Here is a 15839-nt window from a genome sequence, read left to right on the forward strand (position 1 = left end):
TCCAGACAGCTGTTTCGGACATGCACCTTCCTGCAGTACCGACGTATGCATGTGGCTGTGAATCGGCCCTCTGGGGAGGGCTGGTCTCAGTGCTGCATCCCAGAGAGGAGGCAAGAGCAGTTCTTCAGCAATGCAGACTCACAGACCTCCGTCTCCATCCGTAAGCATCTGCGCCTTCCCCTTATCCGTCACCAACCACGTTCCCTGGAAGCTGAGTGCCCGGGAGGCCACCCAGCAGCGGCTCGGGGCCTCCCAGATGAGCAGCAGAGCTCAGAGCCCCAGGTGTTTCTACTGGTGGTGCACATCCCTCTGTGCACAGAACAAAATTCATTCCACGGCTGGGTGAAAAAAATTGCGGGAATATTGCTCACCCGTCTCCGCAGAGACCACTGGAGCTGGGCTCCTAGTGCATCTAAATCCCAGGGAGAGGACTCAGGACAACGTTACTTAAAGAGACACTCACACCCAGGCAAAAGTCCCTGTTGGGTTCCCCTGGTGGGAGGATGTCCCTTTCCCAGCCAGGCAGGCACCTGCTTGGTGTGGCAAACAGTTCCCTGACGCTGTGCATGTCTTTCCTACAGCCTTTGTGGCTAAGATCTCTGTTCTCCTCAGCGTAACACCTGCTGTGTTCTCTGAGAGAACTGTGGATTTTTGAACATGGTAATAATTTTTTAAAAAACCCAGACTCCCTGCAAAGCACCGAACTCAACAAATACATCAGCCTGAAGCTGCTGCACCTAGCAAACGAGCCAGCTTCCCAGGGAGGGCCCGTACACCCCAGTCCACAGCTGCTCTTTGCGTGACAGCAAAGGTCGCTTTGGCATTGACTTTGTGCAAGGGGGCTAACGCGTGGTTGAAGCTCCCTCCTGTGGATGAGTGCCTCCGTTAGCTCCCTAGCCCTGACGTGCCGCTCTTTGAAGGGAGCCCTGAAAAGGACAGCTTGTGGGGACCCACTGTGAGGAGGGAACTGAGCATGTGCCTGTCCTTATGGGGAAAGGAGGCCTGAAATATTTTTCTGGTTTGCGAACTCTGCTGGGGCTGCCCTAGACGTCCAAAGGAGACCTTGGCACCACCACTGTCGAAAAGCGTAGTCCTAACGTGGCATTTGCCACCAGCTCGGTCCTATAACCTGTGTTGCCGTAGCACCTAGGAGCAGCTGCTGCAGGCGCCAGGGCAAAGAGGGAGGGGGGCCCAGCTCTGCACCCCCAGAAGGGGCAGAGCCAAGTGTGGAAGGGGCAGGGCTTAGCGCATTCAGCCTCAGCACCACCCAGATGATAGCGCTGCCTGCCCTGCCCCAGCCATGCGCAGCAGCTCTGCTGGGGCATATCAAAGGGGACTGGAGCCCATGGCAACTGCTCACCCCCTGGCCCCATCAGCAGGCCTGCCTAGGAGCAGCAGTCGCAACCTGGGAGCCCATTGTGCTAGGGGCTGTACAAACACATATACACCCCTCCTCTGTGTTCCACACCTTCCGCGCCCCTCGGCTCTGCTCAGACTATAAACTCCTTGGGGCAGGGACCGTCTGTGATCCTGTCTGGCCAGTGTTTAGCACGTAGCACTCCCCATTCTCCAGTGGCCCCAGGCAACGATGTGATCGACCTGAAAAATAACGACAGCCCTAACCACCCCCCTTTCCTCTTCTCCAGCTGCTTCCTTCTGTGCTGTTCAGGTTCATGAATTGAGCTTCGCAGCCCCCCCCAGGAAGTAGGTCCCAGCCGCATCCTACAGGTGGGGAAACTCAGGCACAACCTGAGAGGATTTGGCTTGGCTGAAATCACACAACAAATCTGGACGTACGCTGAGAAGAGAACCCAGGCTTCTCCTGCAGCTGCCTTAACCACAGCAAGGCAGCCTCTCTCCCCTAGCATCATAGAAACACAGGGCTGGAAGGGACCTCCAGAGGTCATCAGGTCCCGTCCTCTGAGTTGTGACAGGACCAAGAACGCCGTCCTCGCCCATCCCTGGTCCAACTTGGCGTTCAATGTTTGCAGTGAGTGAGACTCCAAGATGCCACTTCCTTGTCCCTGACCCAGTGGAGTCCTATAGTCATTCAAGGATCGCCGCCCTTGTGGCTGTCATCAGTGCATATCCACCACAGTCCCCCCCCCGCCATAAATGCCCTCCCCCTTCCCCAAAGCCAGGTACCCCCTGCCGTCCCCCCACGCCCTAAGCAAATGCTGGCAGCTCACTACAGCCGCAGCTGCTGCAGCCAGAACGGAGCTGCTGGAAGAGCTGCGCCGTGGCCAAAGCCCCAAAAATCACCACCTCTGCCAGGGGCTCCTCCCACCAGCGCCAAGGAATCGCCACAAGGTGGTACCTGTTCGCCACATGTGGCAAGCGTGTTGGACACCCCAGGTCTTACATAAATCTCTCTTGCACCAGATGAAGCCCCTCAGTGCTTGCCTTACCTTTAGTGGCTAAGGAGAATGATTGCTCCTCATCCTCTTTATAAGAGCCAGATCCCAGCATTAAACAAAGAGAGCTTGTCACACAGTCAGCTGCGGTGCCTGGCTTCCAGCTCTACAGCCACGAAAACAAATTCGTGTCTCCCACAAGCCCCATCTGGGAGCTCTGCTCTGCAGCATTGCTAGATAGGGACTAAGAGGCAATGGAAACACAGCCTATGTAAAAGGAACACTCCCCCTGCAAACTGCAAGTTGTGAATGAATGATTGTTAACTCAGACCTTAGTACAATTGCAACACAAACCGATAGCTAGCGATCCCTAGCTATTCCTGCTAGTAAACGCTGCTTAAACCCACCCTCCCCAGTGAACAGAATGGGTTTGCTAATCCGAGGGTGGTGAGTTTAAGCCTTAAGGGGGCCAGCTGGGGCAAATAGATTTAAAAAAAAAAAAAAAAAAAAAGGATGGTGCTTGATCCTGCCAAGAGGGCAAGAGACTGGACTCGACAGCCTCCTGAAGTCGCTTCCAGCTCTATGAGATGCGTGTGTAACCCAGCTCTAATCTAACTAAGCACCTCCCCTTCTGTCGCGGTGAGCGCCCTCCTACGCCTTTTGTCTCCTCTCCGTACCCGTAGTCTCCTGGGTCTGGTTTAAGTGCCCGGATGCGGAAGTGCCCGTCCTTTTTTTTTCTTTAACGAGCGGGTCCGTTGCTGCCTCCGTGAGTGGCCGGGGCGACGCGCGGCTGGATCCGCCGGCATCCTCGGCGGCGTCGGGCGGGGGGGTCCCGAGGAGGGGCTGGGGGACGTGGGGGAGCGGGCGGGGGCCAGACGCGCGGGCCAGTTTGGCGGGGATGGGGCGTTCGCGGCGGGGATGGGGCGTTCGCGGACCCCCCCCCCCAAAAAAAATCCGCGCTGACGCCATCTTGGTTTCTCTGTCCCGCAGGCAGCAGCTGCCCGGAGCCCGCACCGTCGCCATGGTGAGCCAGCGCGTGGCCTGGGCCGCGGGAGGGGAAGGGAGGCCGGGGAGCTGGGCCCGGCGGCGGGTGGCGTGGGAGTGGGGGCTGGGCCCTGGGGGAGTCTCTCCCCATCGGCTCTGGGGTCCGGGGGGGGCTACCCACTGCTCCCCCCTCCCCAGCACCGGGGGGCAGGGACTGGCAGAGGGTGTCCCAGCTGTGCGAGCACCCCCAGGCTGGAGCGCCTCGGCAGTGGGGTTAAATGGGCTTCTGGCTGGGCTGGGGAGGCCGGTCTCCTGTTCGCCAAGCTGAGCGGCGCCCAAGCGACCGAAATGAGGGGGGGCTTGTTGTTATGAATTTCCAGCCTCGCAAGATTGAAGAGATCAAAGACTTCTTGCTTACGGCCAGGAGGAAGGATGCCAAATGTGAGTAGCGGTGGCTGCCCAGGTGCTGGGTGGTGTTTTGTGTGGCAGTTGTTTGGCTTCTGTCTGTCTTATGAAAGATCTCGCCTTCAAGTGCCAGACAGGGTTGTCAGTAAAAGGTGGGGAGTGGGAATCTTTTTATTGTAACGCAAACAATATGTGGGCCTCGGAACATGTCTGCTTACTTAAACATTTAGGTGTTTAAGCAGGGGGGTGGGAGAGGGGTAGCTCAGTGGTTTGAGTATTGGCCTGCTGTACCTGGGGTTGTGAGCGCAATCCTTGAGGGGGCTATGTAGGGATTGGGGCCAATAGATGACCATGAGCAACTGCTCGTTGCAGATCCTATTTGCTATTGCCAAAGCTATGGTGCCACCCCAGCTCCAGGGCTCCTGGGGCACAGCTGATATCAGTTCCTGGGGCAGGTGACTGGCCCTGTAAGTCATCTTCAGCAAGTGTGGACCTGGGGCCAGTTGCAAGTCATGCTCTTTTGTCCCAATACCCATCTGTTTTTAGTAAAAGACAGGGACAGGTCATGGGCTTCTATGAATCTTAATTTATTGCCTTCAGCTGATTTGATTTTTTTTAATGCTAAAAATAATGGACAAAATCTTAACTTTTATCTATGCTGTCTGCTGCAAATGGGTAAATCCTGGTCCCAGCCGGGGACATAAACCTGACTCTGGTCTAGACTCTTGCACTTCCATCTGTAACGTGGTGGGGACTGTTCTTCCCCACCAGCCCAACACAAATGAATACATTCATGACTTGGTCAATTAAGGTTAATATATGATAGTGTTAGTATGTGCATCAAGTTAAGATACACTTGTTGACCTGAAGAGTTCTGTTTCAAAGTAGTGGATTGGTACTTAACAGGGTGACTTTTGATTAATGGGTGTGAGATGTGGAACACAGAGCAAATTCTGGGATTACAAGTATTTGAGAGGTAGCCATGTTAGTCTGTATCCACAAAAACAGGAGAAGTGCTGTGGCACCTTACAGACCAACAGATTTTTTGGAACATAAGCTTTTGTGACTAAGTGGGTCTTTTCGCACGAAAGCTTATGCCCCAAAAAATCTTTTAGTCTATAAACTGCCCCGGGACTTCTCGTGGCTTCTGTAATCCCAGAAACAATCTCTTGTCTTGTGTTGAATGCTATAAAAATCATCTAGGCATTAGCAATCACTAAGTACTTTAAGCAGTAGCTGAGCTTAAATTAAGCACTTTGAGGCCCTTTAAAATGCCGGTTAGAGAACCTGACTGTACAGTTCTAATCAGTTTTATTAATAAACTGTTTTTATTTTGTCATGACCTAAGTTAAGGACTACCTTTTGTTTCTGCAATAATTGATGCTATTGGGGCACTTCCCTTAGCTTAAGGAATGCTGCTCCTTCCCCTGCTGGGAAGGTAGTGAATAGGAGAACGCAACTCTGAACTTATGTTTTGGCAATTAAGTGGTGTTAGAATGATCCTGTTTCTTGTCAATTTTAATCTAGCCTTTCAGCCTTAGGTTTAATATTAAATAAACTTGGTGTATTGCTTTGAAAGGGGCACCATTAAATCACTTGTCTACCTGTAATTATCTTACATGCCCGTTTCAGGTGGCATCTAAGATGATTTTCACCTTAGTGAAAAAGTCTCTTGGGTTTGCTCTTTGCATTTGACTGCAGTTTGTTTGTAGTTTCCAAATGGTTCTCAAACTTCTGTAGAGGGTGACTAGTGCACACAGCAAGCCTCTGAATGCAAATCAAGCCACTTTTTTATGGATTTAATAATGTTGGAGACACGGTGGGTTTTGGGGACTAAAGGCTGATGACTCATGAGCCCCACATAATATCACAACCCAGTTTGAGCCCCATTTACTCTGTTCCATTGCTTTTATTGGTCTTACATTGCAATAAAGAGGAGGGAAAATCTGCAAATGGGCTTTAAAAAATTCCATTATGTGGGCAAGGCTGAAGGCATAGTGTATTGCTTGAAATATTGTGGGTGTTTGTATTGGTTTTTAAAAAAAAATTTTCACCAGTTCTGGGGCTTATAAATCTCCAGTAGCTTCTGTAATCGGAACTCTTGGGGGTTTTTGCATTCTCTGCTTCAAGATAGGATGCTGAGAAGGCATGCAGTACCTTGTGTGCCTGAAAGAACTGTCCAGTTAAATTGGTCCTAGAAGATAAAAATGAAAAGCATCTTCTGCAGCCTTGGATAGCTTGACCTGTATGTAAAACGTGGTGTGGGTGTTTTAAAGGTTATTTATCTGCAAAAAGATCGCAGTGGTAAATACAGTCTGCCGTAATAAACTGTCCAACTTTTGTGGCACTGTAAATTTCAGTGCTAATTAGGTTTCTGTATTGCAGGAAAATAACGTGAACTATAAACCTGTTTGTGAAATACTCCTGTGGTCTAACCTCTTTGCGGGGCAGAATAAGTTAAATCCGGTGAAAACTCTTCACCTGCAGCTGTCACGAACACACTGAGGAGTTGGAGCTGCATTTTTGTGACCCCTTTTGGAAGGGAGTACAGGGTTAAATCATTTTAAATTCTGCTCTGCACTTAAATATTTGAGTCAGGATAGGGGGCGTATAAGGCTTTTGTGCTGGGAGGACTGCTTTTTTCCCCTTGACTGTCCCATTTACTGTGCGCATAAAGTGCTAATGATGCTATGCTGATTCCAGCTTCTTTTTACTGCAGCTGTAAAGATCAAGAAGAACAAAGACAATGTCAAATTCAAGGTGCGCTGCAGCCGGTATCTCTACACTTTGGTCATCACAGACAAGGAGAAGGCTGAGAAGCTAAAACAGTCCTTGCCGCCAGGTAACTGAGTGTGTGAGAGGGTGTCCTGGATTTACTATGGCACTTTTTCAGATCTCAAAGGTCTTCTAACCACCTGGAAAGTGGGTAACACAAGCGTGGTCTTTTTGAGAGCTTCATGCCACTAGGCTGAGGAGGAGGATGTACAAAATGGCCTTTCAGGGCATACAGAAGCTGTCCAAGAATGCCTGCATGTAGGTGTAGAGAAGCGTGAATGTTGTGGAGCACAGATCCTTTACCTGCCTCCCAGCTGATTGCCTTAGCCTGCTCAGATCTACCTAAGCTGTGAGCGTTCGCAGTATTCTACAGTAAATAAAATAGGGGAGTCAGACAACACTGATTTGGTCCTTGGCATACCAGCTATACAAGTGGTAGATAATAAGGGTGATCCTAATCGGTTAACCTCTCCCATCCTTAACAGCTGATGCTTAGCTATTTGGGTTAACTGGTGGGGGCTGGAGCAGCTCCCTTCCTGCTGTGGGCAGGAGGCCACCCTAGCCATGCAGGGCCTGCTGCATACACACTGACTGCACAGAGCAGCCCCTATGGACAGCCTGTGACTGGCAGACCCCTTGGCTGTGGGCCTCCCTCCTCCCCACCTCTCCCATACTGGGGCACTGGAGCCCTGCACTTCCTATGCCTCCATGCTCTGTCCCTGCTACTCCCCTCCCTTCCAGAGCTGGAATGCCACAAATCAGCTGTTTGCAGCATTCCATCTCTGGGAGCCGGGGGTAAGATGGGGACTGAGCACAGATCGGACCCTTCAGGTGCTCCAAAAGTGTTGGATGGGAGCGGGGCAAGCAGGTGAGTGCGGAGCTCCAGTGCCCCGGTGTGGGGGAGGGAGCAGACAGGGCCACAGGCTGCTGCAGCCCACTGAGGAAAAGGAGGGCCACTCCTGCAGCACACCCGCTATTGGTGGTTGCTTGTCGCTGATCTATACCCACATGTATCCCATACATCATTCGAGAGCTTATTCTGCCCTTTAGGATGAGGTAGCATGTGGAGCTGTCAAGTGCTGCCATTACCGTAGAAATGGGTAAGTGGTGGCACCATCAACATGTTAAAATGACTCCTTTTGAAATACTGACATTCATTTCTGTTAGCTTAATGACTGTTATTTCAAGCTATAAAATTGAGTTTCTTTATGACCTCAAAACATCACAACAATCTAAAGGGTAAAGTAAATTTGGTACGGGTAATATTGAAATGTAATAGCGCCAGTGACATTTCTAGTCAACATCATTCTGATTCATCATTATGATCTCTGTCACAAGTGTAGGTTACTGCAGTGTGTGCAAGGCAAAACTGATTGTCTGGCAACTCTTATTGGAATAGGCATAAAAAAAAGTTCTTGTTGAAAGCTCAGATGTCAGCGGGACCTTGAAAAATACAGGAAATAGTTCCTCAAACACTATTCCCTCCATGATAGAGTGGTGTTCAGGGCCTGTGCGGGACAGCCACATCTTTTTTGCCAAGAGGATGCTCTTCAAAACTACTTACATGGTGGAGTTGGCCAATGACTCTTCTTTTTCGATGGCTCGATTGAGGAGCTGTTTAAGTCTTTGGGGGTCGTCTTTTCTTTTTTCTTTCTGGTCATGCATTGCTGCCAACTTCACTGTAGAAATTGTGGTTTGTCCATCTCTCTTCCCTCCGTTCGGCAATGTCTCTGAAGCTACAAGCTCCATTTGCTGTGACCGCATTAAGCAGCTTCCCCCCGCTGCCCCCCATGCCAAATATGGAGCATGAAAAGTTAGCATCACCTCATACCAGTGTATGCAGTAGGTTGTGCTGGTAATGATGGGTGGATGTCCGTGTGTTCTGGTTTTTTTGGAAAGCAGTGAACAAACGGACCAAAATATCTGAATCCGGGGACCTACTTACTCCTGTTCCTTTGACACTGAGAGACACGAGTCATGTTGAGACGCACCCCAGGCAGAAGCATCTCCTTGTGACTGCTTCTTTGTGAGTACTGCACAAGCCATGGGCCGCTGATGGCCGTCGCTGCTTCCAGCAAGGGGGAGTGCATGCACTGAGTGTGCTGCTGCATAGTCAGAGGAGTATTATAAGTGACAGCGCTGCCTGCTATATTTCTAGGCTTCTTCTGTGAGCAGTAAGTTTATGCCTCCACTCTTGGATTCTGTATTAAGTCTGCTGGTCACTTTGAGGACTGACAGGCGCTTGCCCCAAGGTGAGGCCCAATATTATCAAATGATTATGTAGTTGGGAACTTGCACTATAGGATTTTTCTGTTTGCAGATAGTTTAATGTGTTGAGCACAGTCAGACGCTCCCCTCAGTAAGGTAGGCAGATGGTAAAGAATGTTGTGTAGAACACGCTGAAGTGTTAGCTAGACTCTTTCTCATCCCCAGTGACCATTATTCTGACATCTCCCAGGGACGACATCTTTCGCCTCCTCTCCCTAGGCCGTGGTGCCACTTCAGTACTACGTTATACTGGCATTATTATGTTTGATTCATATTCAGCAAAGTGGGGGTGTGCCCCCCCCCCCCGAGGGGTGCAACATTTTGTAAGGGGGCGCAGCACAGTTGACACCCACCCAGCTTCCCCTGAGTCACCTGCCCTCTGCTTTCTCCCACAAGGCCTCCGCTGCTGCGTTGGCAAGGCATTCCCAGGCTCTACCCGCCTCAGCCCTCAAATCTGTCCCTCCATCCCCGAGCTTTACTCTGCATCCTGCAACTCCACTCCCGTCCCCGGGCTTAACCCCTCTCAGCCCCAAGCTGCCTCTCTTCTCTCCTCCCCGTCCCCAGGATTAACCCGCCTCAGCCAACGAACTTCTCTAGCTGCACGCTGCTCCACGACTGCCACCTTCCCGCGCACTGCTTCGGCAGGGCTGCATGGCTCCAGCAGGGGCAGACTCCATGCCTGTTCCCTCCCCCTCCAGCTCTCCTGCAGGCGTAGCCCTTCCCCCACCTGCAGCATGGGTGGCTCCCTGCCCTGCCACCACTGAAATAAACCAGTCACGTTTAGTTCCATAAGCGGCTGGATTCTCCCGCCAGATGTTAAACCAGTTACGTTTAGTTGCATTTTTTCAGCAGCGGCAGCACCTGGAGCCGCACTGGACTCCTTAAAGAGTCGCAGGCTGCCAGCCTCTGGTCCCCAACGTGTTTGGTAACTTTGGCATAACTCGGCATACACGATGTGGCCTGCAGGTCTCTTGTGTTACAGCTAAAATACTCTCTAGTATAAACCTGTAACTTTCTAATTAACAAATCAAACCTATAAGAAACTTATATATGGAATCGAGCCTTAGATGTATGTCATGTGCCCATTGTGCGCATCAGTTTGTTGCCAGGAGACTGCTGTGGTTGACTCTTGTACTGATGGTCAGAATTTCTCCTTAAATTCTCTTTTCAGCTCCCACGTATGTGGAGTTTTCCCACTGGGTTGCTTATCTGCCAGGCTCATAGGCCTCAAGCCTTACACAGACTTGCTGAAACTAATGTCTCATAGGCCTGAGGACTTCTTGCATTACCGCTGAATATGATGCGAAGCAGTGAACCTAACAGCAGACTGTCCGGCTCGGCTGCAGGATGTCTTTCTGTCACCTGGTATTGCTCTTGCATCCAACCTTATGTCCTGTTTGGTGCTGTCTTTCCTCAGTTTTCAGAGTTACTCTGGTATCTGTCAAACTTGGATCACAGAATTAGCTTTTGGGTGCCTGCCTCAGTATGTAGGAGCCAACTCATTAAGTGTATGTCATTTATCTTTAGCCGTGACTTGTATGACAACTACAGCATCTCTGCTGTATGCTGCGGTGTCTTCATTGCATGCTCTTAGCTCCTGGAGTCTTTCCGCTTGCACTTCCCTTTGATCTTTTAATTGAGTCAGTTCTCATTATTCCATCAGCCTGGAAGAGGAACATGGGCACGGGTCCTAGTGCAAAACGAAGAACAGTTGCCAATACAACATCATCCTTGCCGTTTGCTAAGGACAGGGCTCTGTTAAAAGCAATTTGTGGACTAGTAGCTGCAGTGATAGCTTATTTAGCAAGGGAGAGACAGATGCCCCATTTCTTGCCTGGACAAAAGAAGGTACAGAGCTCATCAAAAATCAAGTGCAGCCCTGTGAAATCTCTCCCTTGGTTCTTCACTGACCTCTTGTTTTCAGACTCCCGACTGCAAGTAACATCAACGTACCTACTGGTAAATTGGCTAAGCACCTCCGGATGTGATTCAGGTTCAAATGGGGCTCTCCTTGTTAGTGAGAGCTGTAACTGATCTTCAGTCCTCTTTGGGGGAGGCAGGGACGTAACAGAAGTTTACAACTCCTACTAAAGCCATTCTTTTCTCTCACACGTTTTGCATATTAATAAGGCTAACGTTTTCTCTAATACTGACACGCATAGATGCGTTGCTTCAGTCTCCCTGTCAGCATTCGGCCACCTGTAAGGCTAGTGAACACTGCCAAACACGTCACTGAATTTAAAAGCAAGTTTCTAAGCTAATGGGGCTGCAGGCTGAGAACCACGCCACCTCCTGCCCAGAGACCCCTCCACAGAGTAGGGGTGGGCAGCAGAGCTCACAGGCCACATCATGCAGGGCCAAACAAGAGCCATGCCCCTGAGCTAGCTGCGTGGCAGCCTTAGGATGTAAGGTGCCACAGCAGTGTGCCAGTTGGGCTGAGTTGAACATTGCTATTTTAGATTATTTCCAGGGCCAGGACGATATGTGCAGGCATTACAGGCTAGATTCTGTACTGTTTGTGCAAGATCTTACCGTTGGGGGAGCATTACGTTAGAAATTCACGTGATATAACCACCTACTGTGCAGAACAAACTGTGGACATAAGCAGCCTACTGCTGCTTCCACACGCCCTTCAGCGTAAGGCTGATTTGGTCACAAAATACTAAGTGAAAATAGTATAGACTGTTCCAAGGGCTTGTGATATACTGCGACAGTTGAGTGTGATGTGACCCCATTACGTGGCAAAATGTTGAGAGTTGCCATTTTTGTCCCATGGCAAATGGGGGAAAGGAGGTGGGGCATAAGCTGCCCTAGCAAAACAAATCAAAATCTGTGGTGGGTAAGCACCAAGTTAGCTTTTAGGGTTCAAGTGACACACCTTATGTCTGTCAGCTGCAGTCTGTGGCCCAGCACAGAAGAGTACTTTCTCGTTTTGGGTGCCCCAGAGCCTGTAGGCTTATGGCCAGAGCCCTGCACAGATACAAACATGTGGTTCTGCACCTGCTAGGCTCAATGCCTCATCTGCTCTGCAATCCGTGCTCCAGACTGTACTTGCATCTGCGCATCAGATCTAGAGGGGAGTGGGGGAAGGGGTGCCCAGGAGTCAGGAGGGGGCAAGAAACGGGGGACAGGGGTTAAGGTGCAGCAGGGAGCTTGGGAAGGGGTTCTGCAGGTCGGTGCTTGGCTGGAAGGGGGTGGGGGGCAGTTGGTCCCTTCTGCTGGGAGATTTAGGACACCGTTTCTTTCATCCTTCCCTTGCTGGCTGCTCGAGGCCTGCTGTGGTAGGGGGGTGGGATTGAGCCCTGTGTGCACCATTATCTGCAGATGTGCAGGGCTCTGCTTCTGGCACAGCTTGGCAGCTTCACCTCACATGCATGTATTTCAGAGAAGCTTCAAGTGATAGGCAGCATGAGTGAGTGTAGGGTGAGTGGATTCAGCTCCAAAAACATGGCCTATTTGGAAGTTGCCACGTATCTTAAACATCACCTCATAGAGCAGCCCTGCCCCCAGCATTTCTCCTGGTCTAATTTTGGTTGCCGTTACATCAGTTGAACACAATTGCCCACTGGTGCCATGTGTTTGGGCGGAGGTTGAACTGCAGGCGCTGCCCTGAAGGGACTGAGGGAGGCACCACCCCAGTGCCACAGGCCTTCTTTGCCACCATCCTCCACTACTAGATGAGGCTCTGCTGTGGCCATGGAGTTGCAGAGATCGGCAAAATCGTTCTTGGTGTGTCAGCCAATCCACGTGACTGGGGTGCTGAACGCCTGGGGTGGGGCTAAGTGACTTTGGGGTTTGCTGACCTGCCTATTGTATTAAAACCTTGGACTCGCTCCCAGGATTAACTCTGCAGGGAAATAGCTGGCCTTAGCCGTGCAGCATCCGAGCAAACGCTCTTCTGCTGAAAGCTGTTAGTCTGAGGCCATCCAGGGCTCTAGGCAGTCAGAGAAATCCACGGCCATCCTTTCAATTTGGACTGCAATAACCTCAGCAGCTTGTCTCTAGGATGTAGTGCAACTGTTCCAGGGTGTCTCAGCCGGACAAGCAGAAATAACGAGGAGGAGCTGTTTTTCTTTGATTACTGAACCTCTGTTTTTTCTCTTTTTTTTTCCCCTCTCCTCCCTGCCCTGCCTTCTCTTCAGGTTTGGCTGTGAAGGAGCTGAAGTGAGCCAGCTGTGCCCAGAGCTTCTCGCATGTATGATAATAAAATTGGGAACTGTTCTTGTGTGTACGGCTTCTCTTTTCTGGAGGCTGACTGGACTGACCTGCTACTTGTGTAGCTGCTCTGGAAGGCGTGTCACCTACTGGGCAGGCTCCACACCAGCTCACCCTGGCCAGAACCCCCTGATACCCCAACTGCAGCTTGGAGTCACTGCAGGAGCGAAGTTTGTACTCCAGTGAAGGAGGTGGAAGCCCAGGGCTTGTTGGCCAAAGACACATGGGGCACATGCTGGGTCAGCCCCTCAGTCTAGCCTGATGACATTATCATTGGCTGCTGTTCGGTCCAGGTGTCATTTATCAACAGCATCAGAATGGGCTTGGGGTCTCTCTAGCCGAGCACAGCCAGCAGTGGAGCCCCTAGCACCAGTGTGGGAAATTGCCACTTGATGTCCCTCTCAACTCTTGCGGCTAATAGTTTGCCAGTGTAAACTAGACAGTCGTATCCTTTCACTAAGGGCCCAGCATGTACCTGCAAAAGAGCTTCAGCCAGCATTACCGCACCTACACTGGGGCTTGTTCTGGCATAGCTGTCAGGTAGGGCAGAGGTCCCCCATGCTCCTAACTGCTGCGTATATGCTGGGAAAACGGAGCTGGGGCTGCAGTTGTTGGTCGTGATAGTCTGGTTAGCCTGTCCGGTGTTCAGTGAGCACAAAATGCTTTCTCGGGGCATCACCTCCAACATGCCTGGACGCCTTCACACTCGCTGTGAAAGGAGCTGTAAGATGTCTGCATCCCCCTGGATCCAGCAGTATGTAGCCATCCACGCTGCTGCTGATGTACCAACCCTCAAACTGAGGGCAGCTAGGCAGGAAGATAGCAAATTTGATTGTAGAGGCCTTGAGCTCTAAGAAACTGAGTAGCCACGCCGGGTCAGCCCAAAGGTCTATCCAGCCCAGTCTCCTGTCTTCCAACAGAGGCCAATGCCAGGTGCCTCAAAGGAAGGGAACAGAGCAGGGACACAGAGTGACCCCTCTCCTGTTATTTCCAGCCTCTGGCAGACGCTAGGGACACTATTCCTACCCATTGTAGCTAAGAGCCATTGATGGGCCTCTTTCAAAAATGCATTTAGTTCTTGAACCCTGACAGTGTCCTGGCCTTCACATCATCCTCTGGCGAGGAGTCCCACACGTAGACTGACGAACAAATTCCTTTTGTTGTTAAACCTGTTCCCTATTAATGTCGTTGGGGGACCCCTAGTTCTTAAATGGTAGTAGTAAGCGTGAAGCGTTAAGCCCAGGGGTGTTGCTAGCAGTGTTTAGTCTTGTAACCTTTGTTCTGAGAAGTTTACCCACCCAGGGCTGTGTGCACTGAATTCACTAACACTTCAGCACTCAGTCTTTGGGCTTCCTCCTTCCCCCTACAGCCATATGTCCCTGTAAAGCCACCGCTTGCATGACAAATTGAGAAGCGGCTGTTGCATTTTCAACCTTTTAGTATAACTTAGAAACCACAGAGCTCAGAGGTACCGGCCCCCCTGCGACCAGCAGTCTGCACAGCTGCTTTCAGAGTCCCAGTTAGTGACCTTTCAGCGTTAAATATTTTTGAAGTGGCTTCATTCTACCAAGTTGAATCTGCAGAACAAGGGGTGATGGTTGGTGCTAGCAGGCCTGCAGGTAAGAGCCCTAACTGGCCATGGAGTCCATCAAGCTTGGTACCGTCTGTGGGCTGTGTCTTGTGTCTCATGGGGCACCAAGTGGGCAGGGTTCCTTGTAGGTTCGTCCACATTTTGAAGCTTCTTGCCAAATGTGGGTTGGTGAGATGGGCTTTGCTTCCTGGATAAAGAGCTCTGCAACAGGCAGAGTGGATCCGCCTGTTGGCATACTGGATTTGTGCAAATTTCTGGGTGGATTAAGCCGAGAGGGCTGAGTCTCACCCCACGCACAATTCCAGTCAGTGTTTTAGGTTAAATTCCCTTTCTCGTTCCTGCGTATGCTGCATTTCCTCAAGAAGGCTTCCAGGCTCCGCTTTCTGACGCCAGCTGTTCTGTGCTGCTGCTAGAAGTCAGGGATCTTCAAAGAATTGATCATTGATTGGTAGAGGTGAGCAATTCGTGTAATGCAATATGTCACTAGGTGGCACCATAGGGTAACGAGTGTAAACTAACATTTGCAGTGTGGTTGCGGGAGGAGGAGGAAAATGCCAACTGATGCAACAGACAAGCTGTTGAGCACCACAGAAGGAGGCAAGAAAGCATCTCTTTCGCCCACAGAAGTTTGTCCAGTACAAGAAGATATTTCACTGAGCTTGTCTCTTGCAAATTGTACTTGCATCTTAGCAGGGAGCTGAAAAAAATGAGACAACTTGCCAGAAGGTTGAAAATATAATTGTCCTTATGAGAAACGTTGGCTGTTCTGCCGTGAAAGGGTGAATCAACATGAGCTAGCAGGAAAAAGAGCAAATGACAATATCCCCCATTTTTTTAGATTGATTTTTAGTGTCCCTGCACCCTGAGATTCATTTTTGTCCTCCTCATAGGCCCCGGCTGACAGGCATGTTCTCATTAAAACTGCATAAAAGTGCTAAAGAGCAGCTGGTTGGGCTGTGTTCCCTGCTCGATTGCCTAAATTGTCTCTGGAGAAGTAGCAGTGTTTCCATCGTGTTTCTTGATGGCATTTTTCACCTGCGTTTGAACTCTGAGTGGGCTTGCATTAGTGTTTCCATTCAAGTGTCTCATTAAAACTGGCTTCCTTTTACTGTGCGCAGCGCTTAAAGAGTTAAATCGTGCTTAAACTCGGGGCTTGTGCTTTCTGGGGGCTGGTCTTATCACCAGTGTTGTCGCAACAGAAGTGGGTGGAATCTTAAATTGAAGTTACAGTTTTTGGTGGAAAATCG

At 50.5% G+C, this 15839-nt stretch overlaps 1 protein-coding gene across 1 annotated transcript; it reads left to right on the forward strand.

Moving 5' to 3' along the window:
• The first annotated feature begins 3057 nt into the window (after window positions 1-3057).
• Window positions 3058-13007, forward strand: RPL38 (ribosomal protein L38). The gene is made up of 5 exons (XM_075014797.1): window positions 3058-3120; window positions 3345-3378; window positions 3719-3779; window positions 6463-6585; window positions 12929-13007. The coding sequence occupies exons 2-5, from the start codon at window positions 3376-3378 to the stop codon at window positions 12952-12954; spliced, it is 213 nt and encodes a 70-aa protein (XP_074870898.1). The 5' UTR covers window positions 3058-3120; window positions 3345-3375; the 3' UTR covers window positions 12955-13007.
• The last annotated feature ends 2832 nt before the right edge of the window (window positions 13008-15839 follow it).

This window comes from Carettochelys insculpta, chromosome 20, assembly GCF_033958435.1.
Source record: "Carettochelys insculpta isolate YL-2023 chromosome 20, ASM3395843v1, whole genome shotgun sequence".
Taxonomy (NCBI): Eukaryota; Metazoa; Chordata; order Testudines; family Carettochelyidae; genus Carettochelys; species Carettochelys insculpta.